The sequence below is a fragment of the Salvelinus fontinalis genome, chromosome 27 (genome assembly GCF_029448725.1).
Source record: "Salvelinus fontinalis isolate EN_2023a chromosome 27, ASM2944872v1, whole genome shotgun sequence".
NCBI classification, from domain to species: domain Eukaryota; kingdom Metazoa; phylum Chordata; class Actinopteri; order Salmoniformes; family Salmonidae; genus Salvelinus; species Salvelinus fontinalis.
The window spans coordinates 10,834,486-10,857,107 of NC_074691.1; the positions used below are offsets into that span (position 1 = coordinate 10,834,486).

Sequence of the window (22,622 nt, forward strand, 5' to 3'; positions counted from 1 at the left end):
TATGGTAAAGTGCAGGGAGCATGGCAGTGTGTAAATGAGATGGATAATCAGACAATTGCCAATGACTTATGTTTAATATGGATAAGAAACATGACAAGGATCGCATTATTCTGCATTACATACAGGTCAACATCCATTTTGTATTATAGCTTCCCTCAGTTTGAGGCTACATGATAAAACAACACATGCTGCTTTGAATATATTTAAGTCAATGCTAGATTCAAAATGAACTAGCATCATTCAGGAGACAGTAGTGCATTGCACTTGACATACACATTCAGCACATTCAAACACATTCAGCTCAGATTGCTACATTTAAAGCTTTCCTCCTCTTGTCTGCTGAGGACTACTGTGTTTAATGCTTACAGAGAAATCATCACAGGTCTTGCGTGTTAGAAAGGAATGTGGCTGATTCGGAACCTCTGAATCAGAGGCACCAGCTCTGACATATTGAGGGTGTGTGGGTACAAACTCATCACATAGTCTACCATGCTGTGGGGGAAGAGGGTGCTGAGCTGGTTCTTCACACTCCTCCTCTGCTCACTCTCTGGAGCTTTACCTCCATTGGACCTGGTCATCCCCACTCTCTCGCCAGAGAGGCCCTGTCCCGGGCTGTGTTCTGGGAGGCTGTGCCTCTGCCTTTGTGGGGGAGGACTCTGGAGGTACTGCTGCTCTGTGAAATGGATATGGTTACTGTGAACAGCATAGGAGCACTCTCCTAGCCGTGGCTGGAGATGTTGGTGTCTGTACATGCACGGGCTGCACTCAAAGCTTTGTGAGTCGTCACAGCCACACTGTGGCAGTTTTTGGGGGGCATCCCAGGCTGAGGAGGGTCCACCCAGGCTGAGCCTCTGTTGGTTGCTGGTGTGGCTGTGACTGCTGGAAGTGCTGGAAGGGTAGAAGTCCCCACTGCGCTGGCTGCAGTTGGCCACCCCACTGCTGTAGGTGTAGGACACCACTGGCCCCTTGGTGTTGTTGGTCTGGTCCTGGCCATAGAGTCTGGACAGGGAGGCTTCCAGGGAGCTGAAGGCCTCGTCAGTGTCTGGGCTAGGGCAGAGGCGGAGGCTGGACCTGTGGTGTAGAGCTGGGCTGCCTGTTTTTCTCTGGCTGGTGAACTGATCGCTCGGCGAAGCCCTGTGGGAATGGGAATGCTCTTCTTTTATAAGGGGAGGCGGTGTGGATAGATGTCTGTATAGATGAGTAGTAGTTAGATCCAGCTCATAAGGGGAGTAAGTGTGGGCCTCCTGGCTGACTTCCTGGATCAGAGCAGGGCTGGGGCCTGAGGGAAGAAATGACCGCTCCCTGTCTGTTTGAGCAGTAGGTTTGCTCTTGGCTCTCAGCTCATCTGCCACAGACAGCTGTGATTGGTTGGAGCGCTCTGGGTGGTAGAACTTGCACTTCACTCCGTAAGTACACTTCTTTCCTGGAAAGAAACAAATAAGGAATATTTATGGGCTTTCAAAACACGGCTTGCAGATGTACCATGTATCTCTTTAAAGAGACTGTCAACAAGGATGTGTGTCCGTCTGAGTGTACTGTAAAGCCCTCTCCCCCCCTTCTTCAGTACTGTAAACACACTTAGCAAGGCAAACAAAAATAAGGTCTGGTCTCCAGCCTGTTTTTGATCCACTAGGTACATGGTGTAGTGCTATGAGGGAGCTTTGTACTCCCCTGACAGGAATAATCCCAGGCCTACCGTTTAATCTGAAGCTCTATTATTATGGGTGTCCTTTTGTTTGTGAGTGGTACTGTGCCTTGGAGTGGAGCTGCTCTCTTATGGCCAACAGACAACTGACAGGCAACCAAATAAAATCCCAAGACCCAACTGCTAATCACAAATTGGAAATCAAATCCTGCTCAGCTGGCTCATATTGGATGAGTTACAGTCAAACCCCCCCAGATAAATGAGAAAGGAAACTGAAAATAAAAGTGTGTATTGTAATAATATCTACCAACCATACGGGCAATGCTGCTGCTTGTTTTCTGGGGACTGCTTTTTCATCAGAAAGTTGTCAATCGTTGGGCCATTCCTTCCTAGAGGATCATCTGGAGGCATGAACCTCGAATATAAAGTCATAGAAAGACAAAGTAAGCATGACGCTCAAAACTCTTGGAAGTCATGCCTTTGTTACAGATATATCATATGTTTACAAGCTGGAGTGATTTTGTAGGTGGTGGAACCATCTCTCGTACTGTATCCCTGTCCCCAACCCCAATTTAAAATGGTTTATATCCTCCTTATAGGCCCTGCATCAGGTACCCTCATAGATGTTAAGGGCTTGTAAGTAAGCATTTCACAGCAAGGTCTACACCTGTTGTATTCGGCGCATGTGACAAATACAGTTTGATTTGATTTGATTTGACCTTTGCTGAGTGATTCAGTGTTGGGACTTACTTGTCATTGGCGAAGCTGTACATCAACAGCCTTTCCTCTATGAATGTCTTCCACTCTGGCTTCTCTATCTGCAGGTCTCTGTAGTTGTCATTGGACACAACGATGCCATCGGACTCGTAGGCCAGTTTGACGATGTAGCGGTCGTCGTAACACACCACTCTCTTCCCGTTGACGCAGCGTGACGGGGTGTACACCAGGATCGCCCTCTTCTCCAGCTCATGGAGGATGTGCTGATCTGCAGGGCCACGTGACGAGAGGTTAGGGTTTCACGGAGTTGATGGATCATATGTCAACCATTAACAAGACATGGTCTTTGTCCCAAATGGCACATTTTTCCCTATATAGTGCACTACTTTTGACCTGAGCCTTTTGACCAAAGCCCTATGGGCACTACATAGGGAAAAGGGTGCCATTTGGTCTGAAGACATGGTGTGAACAACAATTCTCAGTTATAAAAGACCATAAAGAAGATTGAAACCTGGACCATTAATGTCCCTTACGAAAAAAGATTGCAGTCAGAGTGCAATATAACAGCAATATGCTGCAAATACTGCGTCCATACTGCAGTCCTTTTGCAGTGTAACTGCAGCTACATTGCAGTATAACTGCAGTTCAACTGCTGTTATTCTGCAAAATACCACAGCACTTGTACTGCAGTTTCAAAACTAAGCTGTTTTGTAAGGGATTGTAGATTACTGTGTGTTGGTGACCTTTAGCTCCACAGTGCCATCTATCCCTGGTCAGACAGTATAACAGGTGTGTGTCCTACCTGTCATGGGGGCCTCGGGACTGGGCTGCTCCTTCCTCCACAGGGGCACGAACACAGTGATGTCACGAAGACCCCTCTCCAGAAACCACCTGACTGCCAGCAGCAGCCCCCGGCATGAAAACACTTGCTTGTTGCCATGGCTACAAAGACAGGGGCAGAGTATGAAAATTAGCTTCCTTTTTTCACTTCTAAACAGCTGTCACGTCTCTTTTCCCTTCTCAGAAAGCCTGTCAGCCATGTGACCCAACTACTCCAATTCATGTGAACTCTTTTGCAGAACCACAGCAAAGAGACAGTTGTGTGTCCTTCAATCCCAGAAACCAGTCTTAAGGGAAAACTATCTCCCCGAATGACTATAAACTGGAATAACAGGAAGTCTCAGAATCTCTGTGTGCCTCTTCAACAACACTACTCTTCTCTTCTTAGAAAAGCTTGGATAAGATATAATGTTACACTTATTTAACCTCGTATGACAGATGTGAGCTGCAGCATCCCGTATAGTAGTGGCGTGATGTCTCCAGCAGAACTTTAGATAGGTCTAAGACTTGTTGTGTGGAGGTCTCAAAGGGCCTGAATGACAGCAGCTCACTGAGAGAGGATGATTTGCCTACAGGCAGCAGTAAATAGAGCAATCAACAACCATCAGGAATTGGTAGGCAGCTTTGCACCAAACATAAGACCTCATTGCCTTTTTAAAACCACTGGGGCACCGAACCCATCAACAACACTAGCACAACAATGATGTTATAGAAAATACACAATGATTAGTAGAAAGATGTCCTTTGCTTAGAAAGTTGAGACAGTGTTTTGGGTAGAATTAATTTTTCTCTCCAGTCAGACAGAGACCTTTAGGGACAAGGAAACTCAGGACTTAAGTAATCAAAGGTGGCTTTGTAAGCAAACTGCACAGTCACTGAGATTTCTGACAACGGGGTGAGTATGAGAGGAGTGACTGTGCCTTAGAAGTAGAACCCTTCAAAGTTCAGCAACAGTCCCCACAAAAAGCAGATCTAATTCAAGACGAGTGATCTGTGTCAGAAAGAAGTTCTCCGATTTATGAGAAGTGAACATGTTGTTTTGTTCCTCTCGGTTTCTACTATAGTTTCATCTCCTCCCACCATCACCTGTTGATTATCTCAGAGTATTTTTAGCTTGTTTTTCCTCTCACTATTGTTATAGCATATCTGTTGCTATTGATCGATAGCCAATTGCCATTGCATCTGAATACGAGTTATTTATGTTGAAGGCAAAGGTCATCCTTTAATACACCTGTGGTCACCTGCCAGCCACCGCAGATTCTTCTGAAATTCACCTCAAAGCATCGCCCACTCTCGCTTCCCTCTCTATTAACGAGGAAGCGTGAGATGAGTTGGTCTGTGACGTGAAACTGGAGTGGATATAGTAGTCAGTTACTGGCACGCAACGGTAACACCGTTATTTATACCTCCATGGGTAACGTCTGCCAAGAATAGGACAAGTCAGGTAGCCGCATTAAGTAAAAATGAAAGGAACATTGATGTACTACTTCACATGCTCTCTATGGGGGCAATATACCGTGACAATACAGGTACTGTCTGTGACCAGATAAATCCCTATGTGCTGTTATGTTTTTCCCCCATTAGTACTTACATTACCTTCATTTGTGCCAGCATTTCATCCAGTACTCTGTCTTTATCCATCTAATGCTACAATCCCTATAGTCCTAAATGGAGGATCAGTACACTCACCTCATGGCCACATTGCTTCCATCAATGACCACTGGTCTGAATCCCCCAGTGGGATCCCTGTCTGTAGCTGAGCTGGGCCGCAGGGGCTGGCTGGGCTGGGGAGAGCTGCAGCCTCGGGGGATCAGCTGTGGGCTGGAGTAGGCTGAGCGGCTGGCTGGTATGGATGGGGTGGGGGTGATGGTAGTGGGGGTCTGGCAGGTCTTGATCAGCTCCTCCAGTATGTCGTTGGTCTGGGCGTCATGGCGCAGGCTCTCCAACACGCGCACAATATCACTGTGGGAGTAGCCCAGCTTGAGGAAGCGCTCCACTTTTCCATGCTGCTTGTCCATGCTGCTGGTCCTTAGCTCAGTTAGGCTTCCTCCCTCAGTTCTGTCAGTGTCTCTAAGTAGTCTAGGTGTCCTCCTTCCAGTCTCCTGGCAGGGCTCTGTCTGTTGGGGAATCCTCCTCGCCTCCCTTTTCTATCATTTCATCATGGTTTCCACAGCAACAGTGTCAGTTTTGGAAGATCTGACAGGTGCAGAAGAGACGAGGGTTGAGGTGAGGCATTCTCTGGTTCTGTAAACACAGGAAGTATCATGGTGGAGTCAGAGGGACTTTTAGACACTTTGAATGTGGTTAGACTGGCAGCGATAGAATTGGCTGCTTGCGCTGCCACAGCCTCATGATCACACACGCACGTCATAACAGGTCGAGAAAGCCCCTGTAGTCTCAGGCCAACTTAAATAAAGCCCTGCTCTAATGCTTTCATTTGGTGTCTGATACCAGTGGTGTCCGTTGTCATAACAAATATATCCCACTGGAATCGTTGAGGATGTTTGTCGTAAAACAGAAATGTTTTGTGATATTTGTTTTGCAAAAACTTAACACCAACCCAGTCAGACATCTTCTAAAAATAATCTGGAAAACCCTAACAATTATTTTACAAAGTGACTGCACTAATGACTGGGAGGGTGAAAAGTGACATACATACCATACAGGTTCACTCCACCCTTTACCTTCTATTCTGGTTCCGGGATGTGCTTAACTCTAAGAACAGCAAGAAGTTGTCAACCATATTAAGATAATGTGTATTTTACACAGATCGTAGACAGTGAACAGTGAACAAGCACTCAGTGAAACTCCTTATCTCTATTTTAGCATGTGAAGTTACACTTGTATGCACGCATACAATTGTTAGGCCTTATGTTTAAATACCATCCACCCCCATCATTTGTTCCTTCATAGCACCCTTTCATTCTGATTGCATTTGACTTTGAAAGGCAGTGGTGTAATCACTTTGATAAAATAGTTGTTTATTGCCTCTTGGATAAAGAGGAAGTCAGCGTCACGCTAAGACGAACAGTGCCATGTTTTAATATATATTCGAACAAAGAAGCATACCATGCCAGTTAGTCATCTACATGCACAAACCTTGAGATAACAAGTTGAAGATCACTTTACATTCAGGTGCCCTACACCCCCATGTTCACTTGCATGTGAGAAAGTGAGAACAGTGTTGATGATCTTATACCTCTTCACAGCTTGAATAATCTACATCTAACCACATCCCCTCACACCATTTAATCTCAAACCAGAATATTCATTCTGCACCAGACTAGACACATGCCAACTTTATTTGTATTTATTTATTTCACCTTTATTTAACCAGGTAGGCCAGTTGAGAACAAGTTCTCATTTACAACTGCGACCTGTCCAAGATAAAGCAAAGCAGTGCGACAAAAACAACAACACAGAGTTACACATAAACAAACGTACAGTCAATAACACGAAATAAATAAATAAATAAAATAAAAATTTAAAGACAAATCTATGTACAGTGTGCATAAATGTAGAAGAGTAGGGAGGTAAGGCAATAAATAGGCCCTAGAGGCGAAAATAATTACAATTTTGCATTAATACTGGAGTGATAGATGTGCAGATGATGATGTGCAAGTAGAGATACTGGGGCGCAAAAGAGCAAGAGGGTAAGTAATACTATGGGGATGAGGTAGTTGGGTGTGCTATTTACAGATGGGATGTGTACAGGAACAGTGATCGGTAAGCTGCTCAGACAGCTGATGCTTAAAATTAGAGAAGGAGATATAATTCTCCAGCTTCAGTGATTTTTGCAATTCGTTCCAGTCATTGGCAGCAGAGAACTGGAAGGAAAGGCGGCCAAATTCGGTTTTGGCTTTGGGGATGCCCAGTGAAATATGCCTGCTGGAGCGCGTGCTACGGGTGGGTGTTGGTATGGGTGACCAGTGAGCTGAGATAGGGCGGGGCTTTACCTAGCAAAGACTTATAGATGACCTGGAGCCAGTGCGTTTGACAATGAATATGTAGCTACAGCCAGCCAACGCGAGAATATAGGTCGCAGTGGTGGGTAGTATATGGGGGTCAAAAGTTTTAGAACGCCTACTCAATCAAGGGTTTTTCTTTATTTTTACTATTTTTTACATTGTAGAATAATAGTCAAGACATCAAAACAATGAAATAACACCTATGGAATCATGTAGTCACCAAAAAAGTGTTAAACAAATGAAAATATATTTTATATTTGAGATTCTTCAAATAGCCACCCTTTGCCTTGATGACAGCTTCACACACTCTTGGCATTCTCTCAAGCAGCTTCATGAGGTAGTCATCTGGAATGCATTTCAATTAACAGGTGTGCCTTGTTAAAAGTTCATTTGTGGAATTTCTTTCCTTCTTAATGTGTTTGAGCCAATCAGTTGTGTTGTGACACGGTAGGGGGGAATACAGAAGATAGCCCTATTTGGTAAAAGACCAAGCCCATATTGCATGGTCACTTTAACTCTACCTAAATGTACATATTACCTCAATGACTGTGACTAACCGATGCCCCACCGCACATTGACTCTGTACCGGTACCCCCTGTATATAGCCTCGCTATTGTTATTTTGCTGCTGCTGTTTAATTATTTTTTACTTTTAATTTAAAAAATGTACTTATCTATTTTTTACTTAACACTTATTTTTCTTAAAACTGCATGGTTGGTTAAGGGCTTGTAAGTAAGCATTTCACTGTAAGGTTGTATTCGGCGCATGTGACAAATAAATAACATTTGATTTGATGCATCATGGCGAGAACAGCTCAAATAAGCAAAGAGAAATGACAGTCCATCATTACTTTAAGACATGAAGGTCAGTCAATACAAAAAATTTCAAGAACTTTGAAAGTTTCTTCAAGTGCAGTGCAAACCATCAAGCGCTATGATGACACTGGCTCTCATGAGGACCACCACGGGAAAGGAAGACTCAGAGTTACCTCTGCTGCAGAGGATAAGTTCATTAGAGTTACCAGCCTCCGAAATTGCAGTCCAAATAAATGCTTCACAAAGTTCAAGTAACAGACACATCTCAACATCAACTGTTCAGAGGACAGTGCGTAAATCAGGCCTTCATGGTCGAATTGCTGAAGAAAAAAAAACACTACTAAAGGACACCAATAAGAAGAAGAGACTTGCTTAGGCCAAGAAACACGAGCAATGGGCATTAGACTGGAGGAAATCTGTCCATTGGTCTGATGAGTCCAAATTTGAGATTTTTGGTTCCATCTACAGTGTCTTTGTGAGGAACAAGTAGGTGAACGGATGATCTCTGCATGTGTGGTTCCCACCGTGAAGCATTGAGGAGGAGGTGTGATGGTGTTGGGGTGCTTTGCTGGTGATACTGTCTGTGATTTATTTAGAATTCAAGGCACACTTAACCAGCATGGCTACCACAGCATTCTGCAGCTAAACGCCATCCCAACTGTTTTGCGCTTAGTGGGACTATCATTTGTTTTTCAACAGGACAATGACCCAACACACCTCCAGGCTGTGTAAGGGCTATTTGACCAATAAGGAGAGTGATGGAGTGCTACATCAGATGACCTGGCCTCCACAATCCCCCAACCTCAACCAAATTGAGATGGTTTGGGATGAGTCGGACCGCAGAGTGAAAGGAAAGCAGCCAACAAGTGCTCAGCATAAGTTGGAACTCCTTCAAGATTGTTGGAAAAGCATTCCAGGTGAAGCTGGTTGAGAGAATGCCAAGCGTGTGCAAAGCTGTCATCAAGGCAAAGGGTTGCTTTTTGAAGAATCTCAAATATAAAATATATTTTGATTTGTTTAACACTTTTTTGGTTTCTACATGATTCCATATGTGTTATTTCAGAGTTTTATTCTACAATGTAGGTGTTTATAATACTCTTACATAATTTCCACGTGGGTGAAGATATTTATAACAGACAATTTCCGACATAACATAGGTACAGCAGATCCCCTTAATGTATGGGACACTTTTAAATGTGCCTTTAAAGGCCATGCAATTCTACGCTCATCTCTAAAACAAAAGCAATTTAGGTCAAAGAGTCCATATTAACAAAAGAAATAGAAGGACTAACAGTACAGATAGATAGCAATACAACTGTACCATAGAGACAGAATAAGTTAGAGGAACAACAAAAAGATATGGAGAGACTTATTCAAGAAAGATCAAATGTAAAATGAACTCAGCATAAAAAGAAACGTCCCTTTTTCAGGACCCTGTTTTTCAAAGATAATTTGTAAAAATCCAAATAACTTCACAGATCTTCATTGTAAAGGGTTTACACACTATTTCCCATGCTTGTTTAATGAGCCATAAACAATTAATGAACATGCACCTGTGGAACGGTCATTAAGACACTAACAGCTTACAGACAGTAGGCAATTAAGGTCAGAGTTATGAAAACTTAGGACACTAAAGAGGCCTTTCTACTGACTGAAAAACACCAAAAGAAAGATGCCCAGGGTCCATGCTCATCTGCGTGAATGTGCCTTAGGCATGCTGCAAGGAGGAATGAGGACTGCAGATGTGGCCAGGGCAATAAATTGCAATGTCCGTATTGTAAGAGGCCTAAGACAGCACTGCAGGGAGACAGGACGGACAGCTGATCGTCCTCGCAGTGGCAGACCACGTGTAACAACACCTGCACAGGATCAGGATGGCAACAACAACTGCCCGAGTTACTCCAGGAAGGCACAATCCCTCCATCAGTGCTCAGACTGTCCGCAATAGGCTGAGAGAGGCATGACTGAGGGCTTGTAGGCCTGTTGTAAGGCAGGTCCTCACCAGACATCACTGGCAACAACGTCGCCTATGGGCACAAAGCCACCGTCGCTGGACCAGACAGGACTGGCAAAAAGTGCTCTTCACTGACGAGTCGTCGTTTTGTCTCACCAGGGGTGATGGTCGGATTCACATTTATCATCGAAGGAATGATCGTTACACCGAAGCCTGCACACTGGAGTGGGATCGATTTGGAGGTGGTTGGTCCGTCATGGTCTGGGGCGGTGTGTCACAGCATCATTGGACTGAGCTTGTTGTCATTGCAGGCAATTTCAATGCTATGCGTTACAGGGAAGACATCCTTGTCCCTCATGTGGTACCCTTCCTGCAGGCTCATACTGACATGACCCTCTAGCATGACAATAACACCAGCCATACTGCTCATTCTGTGCGTGATTTCCTGTAAGACAGGAATGTCAGTGTTCTGCCATGGCCAGCGAAGAGCCCGAATCGCAATCACATTGAGCATGTCTGGGATCTGTTGGATCGGAGGGTGAGGGCTAGGGCCAATCGTCCCAGAAATGTCCGAGAACTTGCAGGTGCCTTGGTGGAAGAGTGGGGTAACATCTCACAGCGAGAACTGGCAAATCTGGTGCAGTCCATGAGGAGGAGATGCACTGCAGTACTTAATGCAGCTGGTGGCCACACCAGATACTGACTGTTACTTTTGATTTTGACCCCCCCCCCTTTGTTCAGGGACACATTATTCAATTTCTGTTAATCACATGTCTGTGGAACTTGTTCAGTTTATGTCTCAGTTGTTGAATCTTGTTATGTTCATACAAATATTTACACATGTTAAGTTTGCTGAAAATAAACGCAGTTGACAGTGAGAGGACGTTTCTATTTTTGCTGAGTTTATTATAAAAAAATAAAGCAAACTGGATGGAATATGGAGAAAAATGCCCCATATTATTTTTTATCTTCAACATAGAAATGCTACCAATTTTTTTTTTTACTGAAACTAATGACGGAATCACCCATGATTCACTAAAGAATATTTTGAAAGAGGAAGCAAGTACTTTGGCATATGTTTTCGTTTCAGTCTCCTCCATCTCCACTAACCAAAGTTAATTGTATGGATTTTTTTCTATGAATAATGTAAAATTAATAGCTGTAGACTCATGGCCAAATTACAGAGGAGGAACTTCTTGATGCAAGTAAAGCCTTTAAGTCCGGGAAAACTCTAGGGCTGGATGGCATACCAGTTGAGGTATACCTAACCTTTGTTGATGTATTCAGAGGACCATTATTAACATGTGTTAACATACTCAACAATAAGGTCTGATTTAATTATTTCTGAAACAGGAACCAAGTGGTAAATATAAAGATCCAGTTCATTTAAAAAATTGGAGGCCCCTTACACTTTAGTGTTTCTCGCAAAATGCATAGCGCAAAGAATTAAAAAGGTCTTGTCGGATATTATTCATCCTAATCAGACAGTTTTTTTGCCAAAAGGCACCTAAAGGACTCTCAGACTATGAGAAACAAGAGTCTCTGGTCAGATGAAACCAAGATTAAACACTTTGGCCTGAATGCCAAGTGTCACGTCTGGAGGAAACCTTGCACCATCCCTACGGTGAAGCATGGTGGTGGCAGCACCATGCTGTGTGGATGTTTTTCAGCTGCAGGGACTGGGAGACGAGTCAGGATCGAGGGAAAGATGAAGTGGAGCAGTACAGAGAGATCCTTGATGAAAACCTGCTCCAGAGCACTCATGATCTCAGACTGGGGTTAAGGTTCACCTTCCAACAGGACAATGACCCTAAGCACACAGCCAAGACAATGCAGGAGTGGCTTGTGTAGTGAGTAAAGGGTCTGAATACTTACAGTGGGGCAAAAAAGTATTTAGTCAGCCACCAATTGTGCAAGTTCTCCCACTTAAAAAGTCACCTACAAACAAGCAAGATTTCTGGCTCTCACAGACCTGTAACTTCTTCTTTAAGAGGCTCCTCTGTCCTCCACTCGTTGCCTGTATTAATGGCACCTGTTTGAACTTGTTATCAGTATAAAAGACACCTGTCCACAACCTCAAACAGTCACACTCCAAACTCCACTATGGCCAAGACCAAAGAGCTGTCAAAGGACACCAGAAACAAAATTGTAGACCTGCACCAGGCTGTGAAGACTGCATCTGCAATAGGTAAGCAGCTTGGTTTGAAGAAATCAACTGTGGGAGCAATTATTAGGAAATGGAAGACATACAAGACCACTGATAATCTCCCTCGATCTGGGGCTCCATGCAAGATCTCACCCCGTGGGGTCAAAATGATCACAAGAACGGTGAGCAAAAATCCCAGAACCACACGGGGGGACCTAGTGAATGACCTGCAGAGAGCTGGGACCAAAGTAACAAAGCCTACCATCAGTAACACACTACGCTGCCAGGGACTCAAATCCTGCAGTGCCAGACGTGTCCCCCTGCTTAAGCCAGTACATGTCCAGGCCCGTCTGAAGTTTGCTAGAGAGCATTTGCATGATCCAGAAGAAGATTGGGAGAATGTCATATGGTCAGATGAAACCAAAAATATAACTCATCGTGTTTGGAGGACAAAGAACGCTGAGTTGCATCCAAAGAACACCATACCTACTGTGAAGCATGGGGGTGGAAACATCATGCTTTGGGGCTGTTTTTCTGCAAAGGGACCAGGACGACTGATCATTGTAAAGGACAGAATGAATGGGGCCATGTATCGTGAGATTTTGAGTGAAAACCTCCTTCCATCAGCAAGGGTATTGAAGATGAAACGTGGCTGGGTCTTTCAGCATGACAATGATCCCAAACACACCGCCCGGGCAATGAAGGAGTGGCTTCGTAAGAAGCATTTCAAGGTCCTGGAGTGGCCTAGCCAGTCTCCAGATCTCAACCCCATAGAAAATCTTTGGAGGGAGTTGAAAGTCCGTGTTGCCCAGCAACAGCCCCAAAACATCACTGCTCTAGAGGAGATCTGTCACGATCTATCACAAGGATGACGCTGGAGAGACGAAGCAGGTACGGGGAGTAACATTTAATAAATAACGGACATGGAACGAGACATAAACAGCTTAGCAAACAGAAAAACAATCAATGCAGAAGCGGGGAACAGAGCTGGGGAACTGACACATATAGGGGAGGAAATGAACAGGTGATAAGAGAGTCCAGGTGAGTCCAATAACGCTGATGCGCGTGACGAGGAAAGGCAGGTGTACGTGATGGATGGCAGGAGTGAGTGATGCAAGGCATTCTGGCGCCCTCAAGCGCCAGGGGGAGGGGAAGAGCGGGAGCAGACGTGACAAGATCTGCATGGAGGAATGGGCCAAAATACCAGCAACAGTGTGTGAAAACCTTGTGAAGACTTACAGAAAACGTTTGACCTCTGTCATTGCCAACAAAGGGTATATAACAAAGTATTGAGATAAACTTTTGTTATTGACCAAATACTTATTTTGCACCATAATTTGCAAATAAATTCATTAAAAATCCTACAATGTGATTTTCTGGATTTTTTTTCTCATTTTGTCTGTCATAGTTGAAGTGTACCTATGATGAAAATACAGGCCTCTCTCATCTTTTTAAGTGGGAGAACTTGCACAATTGGTGGCTGACTAAATACTTTTTTGCCCCACTGTATGTAAATGTGATATTTCTGTTTTGCAAAAATTTTAAAACATGCTTTTGCTTTGTCATTATGGGGTATTGTGTGTAGATTGATGAGGGGGGAAACAATTTAATACATTTTTTAATAAGGCTGTAACTCAACGTGGAAAAGTCAAGGGGTCTGAATCCTTTCAAAATGCAATGTATATCTAGGTTATATTTTACTTTCTAACACTAGTATATGTCGTTTCTATTTTTAAGGACTTCAAATGTATCAATGGATGTTTTAGGTAGGCAATACATAGGCTACTGTAAAATGTATTAGAGTTTTTCTTGGTATAGAAACACCATAATATAAATTGATTGAATTAAGCTAAAATATCAGAAATATATCATAAACAAATGGCCAGTGTCAGCTTCTTTTCATAGATAAAAGGGAATAAATAATCTCGAACTGTAGTGGTCAAATAATTTGCGCACAGAAGCAAGCACCAACAAGCTTCAAATATGCATTAAGTGTGGGAAATGCGCCCTACAAATTAAATATTATTGTTATTATTATTAATATAAAGACAGAAAAATACACACTAAAAAGCTTTGTTACATAAAGGGATATTAGTGAGATTCCCGAATATAACCATAATACAAAAAAGAGAAAGGAGAATGGAATATGTTTGAAAAGTCTACATCTAGATTTGATTGGAGAAAGAAAATAAGTGGGCCCTCAGGTCATGACTCAATACTGCCATCTGCAGGAAGATAACAAGATTCCAACATACAATAATACTCCATTACACTTAACTAGGTACCTGCACAGAGTCCAGTAGGACAGTGTCACAAGGCTACATAGTCACAGGCCCACACTTCACCACTGTTTAAGGGAATACACAGCTGTCCTTGATTGTGAGCTAGATTAAATGTTGAATGAAATGTGTGCGACACAAGAGGTAAACAACGGTTTTCATCAACAGAATGAATGTAAGGAGGTAAGGTGATATCATAAGGGCATAGCCACAGGAAGTAGTTTGGGGGTGGAGGTGCTGCGTTTGTACGCTAATACAGGACTAGTTAAGGCCCAGTGCACTACATTTGTGAAATGTTTTTATTTGAGTGTTCACCAGCATTTGTAACTTGAGTCTGATAATTATCTGTACAAAACAGCTGATCTGATAATACTTGTGGAATGTAAAAATACTTGCTTGATATACACTACAATGTCCTTGTTTTTTAAAGAAAAGCACATTTTTTGTCCATTAAAATAACATCAAATTGACCAGAAATACAGTGTAGATATTGTTAATGTTGTAAATGACTATTGTAGCTGGAAACGGCTGATTTTTAATGGAATCTCTACATAGGCGTACAGAGGCCCATTATCAGCAACCGTCACTCTTGTGTTCCAATGGCGTTAGCTAATCCAAGTGTATCATTTTAAAAGGCTATGAACATTTGAACATCTTGGCCATGTTCTGTTTTAATCTCCACCCGGCACAGCCATAAGAGGACTGGCCACCCCTCATAGCCTGGTTCCTCTCTAGGTTTCTTCCTGGGTTTTGGCCTTTTAGGGAGTTTTTCCTAGCCACCGTGCTTCTACACCTGCATTGCTTGCTGTTTGGGGTTTTAGGCTGGGTTTCTGTACAGCACTTTGAGATATCAGCTGATGTAAGAAGGGCTATATGAATAAATTTGATTTGATGTGGACACCTGCTCGTCAAACATCTCATTCCAAAATCATAAGCATTAATATGGAGTTGGTCCCCCATTTGCTGCTATAATAGCCTTCACTCTTCTGGGAAGGCTTTCCACTAGATGTTGGAACATTGCTGTGGGGACTTTTGAGGTCAGGGCTCTGTGCAGGCCTGTCAAGTTCTTCCACACCAATCTCGACAAACCATTTCTGTATGGACCTTGCTTTGTGTGCGGGGGCATTGTCATGCTGAAACAGGAAAGGGCCTTCCTCAAACTGTTGCCACAAAGTTGGAAGCACAGAATCGTCTAGAATGTCATTGTATGCTGTAGTGTTAAGATTTCCTTTCACTGGAACTAAGGGGCCCAAAGCATGAAAAACAGCCTCAGACCAATATTCCTCCTCCACCGAATTTTACAGTTGGCACTATTCATTGGGGCAGGTAGCGTTCTCCTGGTATCCGCCAAACCCAGATTAGTCCGTCGGACTGCCAGATGGTGAAGCGTCATTCATCACTCCAGAGAACACGTTTCCACTGCTCCAGAGTCCAATGGCGCCGAGCTTTACACCACTACAGCCGACGCTTGGCATTGTGTGTGACTGCTCGACCATGGGAACCCATTTCATTAAGCTCCTGACGAACAGTTCTTGTGCTGACGTTGCTTTCAAGGCAGTTTGGAACTCGGTAGTGAGTGTTGCAACCGTGGACAGATGATGTATACATGCTACTCGCTTCAGCACTCGGCGGTCCCGTTCTGTTAGTTTGTGTGGCCTACAACTTCGCGGCTGAGCTGTTGTTGCTCCTAGATGTTTACACTTCACAATAACAGCACTTACAGTTGACCCGGGCAGCTCTAGCAGGGCAGAAATTTGACAAACTGACTTGTTGGAAAGGTGGATCCTGTGACAGTGCCACATTGAAAGTCACTGAGCTCTTCAGTATGGCCTTTCTAATGCAAACGTTTGTCTATGGAGTTTGCAATGCTGTGTGCTCGATTTTATACACCTATCAGCAGCAGTTTGGCTGAAACAGCCTAATCCACTAATTGAAAGGGGTGTCCCACGTACTTTTGTATATATTGTGTATGTCTTTATGCACCAGTCTGTAGTATGTGTCCACAGCTGGGTCAATAGGCCCACCCAGGTGGAATGAATGTAGATGGATCCCTAAACACACTTTTCGTGGGGACAGAGGAGTTGTAATCTCTAAAGAACAGTTTCACATGCAATGTGCATATTAATTAGTTGTTGAAATGCGTTTCAGTTGTGTGTCCTGATATTCAGGCTAATTTGCTCCTATTTCTATTATTTTGTATATACAGTTGAAGTAGGACGTTTACATACACTTAGGTTGCAGTCATTAAAACTCGTTTTTCAACCGCTCCACAAATTTCTTGTAAACAAACTATAGTTTTGGCAAGTCAGTTAGGACATCTACTTTGTGCATGACACAAGTCATTTTTCCAACAAATGTTACAGATTATTTCATTTATAATTCACTATATCACAATTCCAGTGGGTCAGAAGTTTACATACACTAAGTTGACTGTGCCTTTAAACAGCTTGGAAAATTCCAGAAAATGATGTCATGGCTTTAGAAGCTTCTGATAGGCTAATTTATATAATTTGAGTCAATTGGAGGTGTACCTGTGGATGTATTTCAAGGCCTACCTTCAAACTCAGTGCCTCTTTGCTTGACATCTTGAGAAAATCAAAATAAATCAGCCAAGACCTCAGAAAAAAATTGTAAACCTCCACAAGTCTGAGTCATCCTTGGGAGCAATTTCCAAATGCCTGAAGGTACCACGTTCATCTGTACAATCAATAGTACGCAAGTATAAACACCATGGGACCACGCAGGAAGGAAGGACGTGTTCTATCTCCTTGAGATGAACGTACTTTGGTGTGAAAAGTGCAGATCAATCCGAGAACAACAGCAAAGGACCTTGTGAAGATGCTGGAGGAAACAAGTACAAAGGTATCTATATCCACAGTAAAACGAGTCCTATATCGACATAACCTGAAAGGCCGCTCAGCAAGGAAGAAGCCACTGCTCCAAAACCGCCATAATAAAAAAAAATTAAAAGCCAGACTACGGTTTGCAACTGCACGTGGGGACAAAGATCGTACTTTTTGGAGAAATGTCCTCTGGTCTGATGAAACCAAAATAGAACTGTTTGGCCATAATGACCATCATTATGTTTGGAGAAAAAAGAGGGAGGTTTGCTAGCCGAAGAACAACATCCCAACTGTGAAGCAAGGGGGGTGGCAGCATCATGTTGTGGGGGTGCTTTGCTGCAGGAGTGTCTGGTGTTCTTCACAAAATAGATGGCATCATGAGAAAGGAAAATTATGTGGATATATTGAAGCAACATCTCAAGACATCAGTCAGGAAGTTAAAGGTTGGTCGCAAATGGGTCTTCCAAATGGACAATGACCCCAAGCATACTTCCAAAATTGTGGCAAAATGGCTTAAGGACACCAAAGTCAAGGTATTGGAGTGGCCATCACAAAGCCCTGACCTCAATCCTATAGAAAATTTGTGGGCAGAACTGAAAAAGCGTGTGTGAGCAGGAGGCCTACAAACCTGACTCAGTTACATCAGCTCTGTCAGGGGGAGTTGGCCAAAATTCACCCAACTTATTGTGGGAAGCTTGTGGAAGGCTACCTGAAACGTTTGACCCAAGTTAAACATTTTAAAGGCAATGCTACCAAATACTAATTGAGTGTATGTAAACTTCTGACCCACTTGGAATGTGATGAAAGAAATAGAAGCTGAAATAAATCATTCTCTCCACTATTATTCTGACATTTCACATTCTTAAAATAAATTGGTGATCCTAACTGACCGAAGACAGGGCATTTTTACTAGGATTAAATGTCAGGAATTGTGAAACTGAGTTTAAATGTATTTGGCTAAGGTGTATGTAAACTTACGACTTCAACTGTATTTTGTGGTAAATAGTTCTCTAGTTTATTGCACCATTTTCTTTCTCCAATCAAATAAAAAAATAGCACAATAGATATTATAAGAAATATCAACATTTTTGAGAAGTAGCATCCACACAAGGGAGAAGCTTCTTCTCAATGTATTTTTTAAACTGTAGACTTTTCAAATATTTTCCCTTCTCCTTTCTGTTGTTTATATTATGGCTATATTCCCACGAATATTCCTTTATGTAATTAAGCTTTTACATGTATATTTTTCTGTCTATATAATAAAAGTAATATTTAATTTGTAGAGTGCATTTGCCACGCTCAATGCACATGTGATGCTTGTTGGTGCTTGCTTCCGTGTGCAAATCATTTGACCACTGCAGTTTGAGATTATTTATTTCCTTTTATTTATGAAAATAATGAGCTATTGGCCTTTATTATTTCGGATTTATTTCTGATAGAGTGCCTTCAGAAAGTATTCACACCCCTTGACTTAATTTTTTTTTTGTGTTACAGCCACAATTAAAAATTGATTAATTTGAGATTTTGTGTCACTGGTTTACACACAATACCCCATAAGGCCAAAGTGGAATTATGTTTTTCAAACATTTTACAAATGAATCAAAAATTAAAAGCTGAAATGTCTTGAGTCAATAAGTATTCAACCCCTTTGTTATGGCAAGCCTACATACGGTCAGGCATAAAATTAATTGCATGGACTCACTCTGTGTGCAATAATAGTGTTTAACATGATTTTTGAATGACTACCTCTTCTCTGTACCCCACACATATAATTATCTATGAGGTCCCTCAGTCGAACAGTGAATTCCAAACACAGATTCAACCACAAAGACCAGAGGTTTTCCTATTCAGGTGTATGTAATATAATGTATATCAGGAAGACACATAATCCAAATGAACTATCACAGAAACAAAAACTAACAAAAAAATTACTTCGGCTCTAAGAAGTTACAAACATTTACCTACTGTAAACCCTTGCAGCTCAACAAGATTTGGATATTAGATGCTAACTTTGCTCTCTCTCTACTTACTGTTGTGGTGGTTAGAAGAAGCATCAGCCTGCTTGTCTGGTAGAGAGCCTGTTGCTGTGTGAATGAGAGAGACACCTCGGTCACGGTGAGAGACAGAACCTGTGTGTACTGTTTTTATTCATATGAGGAAGTCTCCTGAGACTTTACTTAGACCATTGCCAGCAAGGAAGCAAAAGACAAATGCAGTCATTTCACTTCCTCATTGTAGCCCCATGCAGAGTTTTGGCTATAAAGCTTGTTGTATGTGAGCCCAGAGGGTTTTCCCCCTTTCTCTGTTCTTCCTGGTGTGGCGTTACAACACAGTGGGTCTCCTTGAGACTTAATAGGGGAGAGTGGGGTAAGTTGAGCCATTTTTTACATTCCGCTTCACTACATGCTTAGAAAAAAAGGTGCTAAATAGAACCATATAGGGTTCTTCGGTTTGTCCCCATAGGGGAACCCTTTTTGGTGCTAGGTAGAACCCTTTGCAAAGGGTTCGACCTATGACCCTCTATGTAGGGTTCTCCTAAAAAATATTTAATTATCTAAAGGTTTTTGCAAGAAGAACCATTTCACTTTTGGAGGGTTCTTCCTAGAACCGTCTATGAACGGTTCCACCAGCCTTATTAGCATTTAAAATTACATTCTTTATGACAGTAATTACATATACTGCATAGTAAGGCCTTTCTTCAGTTGTGTTAGGAAAGTCCTGGTTTACAGGCCACATCAGGCCTGCAAGTCACATTATGCTGGCTTGCAAAGTGATGTGTAATTCCAGATTGAATCCAGACAAAGTTGGGTTAAGTGACATTTTTTCACTCGCAATCAGAATGATTGCTGGGGTAGGGAAGATTGAATCCAGAGAGTACCACAATCATCTAAACTGGAACAACCATCCCGGTAATGAGTGTAATATGTCGTATAATGGAGGAAAGTCATGCTTTTTCAATTCATTCAGGGGGAGGGTTAAGTATTGTTGGATTTAGTCCGGGGGAGGGTCATGTAATTTGAAATGGATTAAATGTCATATAGCTCAGTGTTTGAGAATTAGTTGCATATTATATCTCAACGTGTGCCCGATGCTGCCCCTCATCCCTGATTCTCTGCTGGGCGCTCAATATCAAGTGCGCCTAGTGTGGTCTCAATTCAATTGTCCATTGCCTATACTATAGGCCATAGGCCTAGGGCTAGGCTGTATGGAGAGCATGCTTGGAGACGCACAGGGCACATTTATATTTATAAAAACATTTACAGTACCAGTCAAAAGTTTGGACACACCAACTCATTCAAGGGTTTTAATTAATTTGTTATTATTTTCTACATTGTACAATAATAGTGAAGACATCAAAACTATGAAATAACACATATGGAATCATGGAGTAACCAAAAAAGTGTTAAACAATTCAAAATATATTTTAGATTTTAGATTCTTCAAAGTAGCCACCCTTTGCCTTCATGACAGCTTTGCATTCTCTCAACCAGCTTCATGATGTAGTCACCTGGAATGCTTTTCCAACAGTCTTGAAGGAGTTCCCACATATTCTGAGCACTTGTTGGCAGCTTTTCCTTCACTCTGAGGTCCAACTCATCCCAAACAATCTCAATTGGGTTGAGGTTGGGTGATTGTGGAGGCCAGGTCATCTGATGCAGCACTCCATCACTCTCCTTCCATGTAAAATAGCCCTTACACAGCCTGGAGGTGTGTTTTGGGTCCATGTCCCGTTGAAAAACAAATGATAGTCCCACTAAGCGCAAACCAGATGGGGTGGCGTAGCGCTGCCGAATGCTGTGATAGCCATGCTGGTTAAGTGTGCCTTGAATTCGAAATAAATTACTGACAGTGTCACCAGCAAAGCACGCCCACACCATCACTCCTCTTCCTCCATGCTTCACGGTGGGAACCACACACGGCGGTTGGAACCAAAAATCTAAAATTTGGACGCCTCAGACCAAAGGCGACATTTCCACTGGTCTAGCCAGCAGCATATCACCCTGCATACCACTACTGGCTTGCTTCTGAAGCTAAGCAGGGTTGGTCCTGGTCAGTCCCTGGATGGGAGACCAGATGCTGCTGGAAGTGGTGTTGGAGGGCCAGTAGGAGGCACGGACTGGAGGGTGTCGCTGGAGGCTCCAGACTAGAGATCGTCGCTGGAGGCTCCGGACTAGAGGGCGTCGCTGGAGGCTCCGGCCTGGAGGGTGTTGCTGGAGGCTCCGGACTGACAGCCTTCGTTAGAGGCCTCATGCCATAACTCCCCACTGGAGGCTTCGTGCTCTGGATCCTCACTGGAGGCGTCGTGCCATGGATCAACACTGGAGGCTTCGTGCCATGGATCCTCACTGGAGGCTTCGTGCCATGGATCCTCACTGGAGGCTTCGTGCCATGGATCATCACTGGAGGCTTCGTGCCATGGATCATCACTGGAGGCTTCGTGCCATGGATCATCACGCCACGGTAAGCACGGGGAGTTGGCTCAGGTCTCCTACCTGACTTTGCCAATCTCCTCGTGTGCCCCCCCGTAGTGTCGCTGCTCCACTTTAGCTGCCTCCAGCTCCTCTTTAAGACGGCGATACTCTCCCGGCTGTGCCCAGGGTCCCTTGCCGTCCAAGATTTCCTCCCATGTCCAGGAGTCCATTCCACCACGCTGCTTGGTCCTTTGGTGGTGGGTAGTTCTGTAACGATTGTCCTGGAGAGAAGGTGACCAAAACGCAGCGTGGTAAGTGTTCATTTTAATTTAATAAATAAACTGCACACAGAAACAACAAAAAACAACAAAGAGAGTGAACGAAACGAAACAGTCCTGTCTGGTGCAGGCACAAAACAACTACTCACAAAACCCATGTGGGCAAGAGCTACCTAAGTATGGTTCTCAATCAGAGACAACGATAGACAGCTGCCTCTGATTGAGAACCACACCCGGCCAACCAACAAAGAAATATAAAACATAGAACACAGAACAAAGAATGGCCACCCCAACTCACGCCCTGACCAAACCAAAATAGAGACATAAAAAGGATCTCTAAGGTCAGGGCGTGACACAAATTAACTTTTTGTTAATTGAAAGGCATTCCAGGTGACTACCTCATGATGCTGGTTGACAGAATGCCAAGAGTGTGCAAAAAAGTAATCAAGGCAAAGGGTGGCTATTTGAAGAATCTCAAATATAACATATATGTTGATTTGTTCAACACTTGTTTTGTTACTACATGATCCCATATGTGTTATTTCATAGTTTTGGAGTCTTCACTATTATTCTACATGTAGAAAACAGTAAAAATTAAGAAAAACCCTTGAATGAGTAGGTGTGTCCAAATTTTGACTAATATTCAATACATGTATTTGAAAAATACAGTATTAGGTTACAAAGAAGTCGGCTGAACAACAGGTGAGGAAAATCACCTTAGCCAC

General features: G+C 43.0%; 1 protein-coding gene across 1 annotated transcript; it reads right to left on the reverse strand.

Annotated features, from left to right (window-relative positions):
- Positions 1-62: 62 nt before the first annotated feature.
- Positions 63-19,403, reverse strand: LOC129825018 (probable ribonuclease ZC3H12D). Its single transcript, XM_055884662.1, has 6 exons — positions 19,238-19,403; positions 4,892-5,446; positions 3,165-3,304; positions 2,396-2,630; positions 1,957-2,060; positions 63-1,423 (listed from the first exon to the last, which is right to left on the reverse strand). Exons 2-6 carry the CDS (start codon positions 5,218-5,220, stop codon positions 393-395), a joined length of 1,839 nt encoding a protein of 612 aa, XP_055740637.1. The 5' UTR covers positions 5,221-5,446; positions 19,238-19,403; the 3' UTR covers positions 63-392.
- Between the last annotated feature and the right edge of the window lie 3,219 nt (positions 19,404-22,622).

Coding starts and splice junctions, on each gene's coding strand:
- LOC129825018 (XM_055884662.1), bottom strand. CDS start 5,220: ATGGACAAGCAGCATGGAAAAGTGGAGCGCTTCCTCAAGCTGGGCTAC. Junction 3,305..4,891: donor GGAAGCAATGTGGCCATGAG/GTGAGTGTACTG, acceptor CTGTCTTTGTAG/CCATGGCAACAAGCAAGTGT. Junction 1,424..1,956: donor GCAGCAGCATTGCCCGTATG/GTTGGTAGATAT, acceptor GTTTCTTTCCAG/GAAAGAAGTGTACTTACGGA.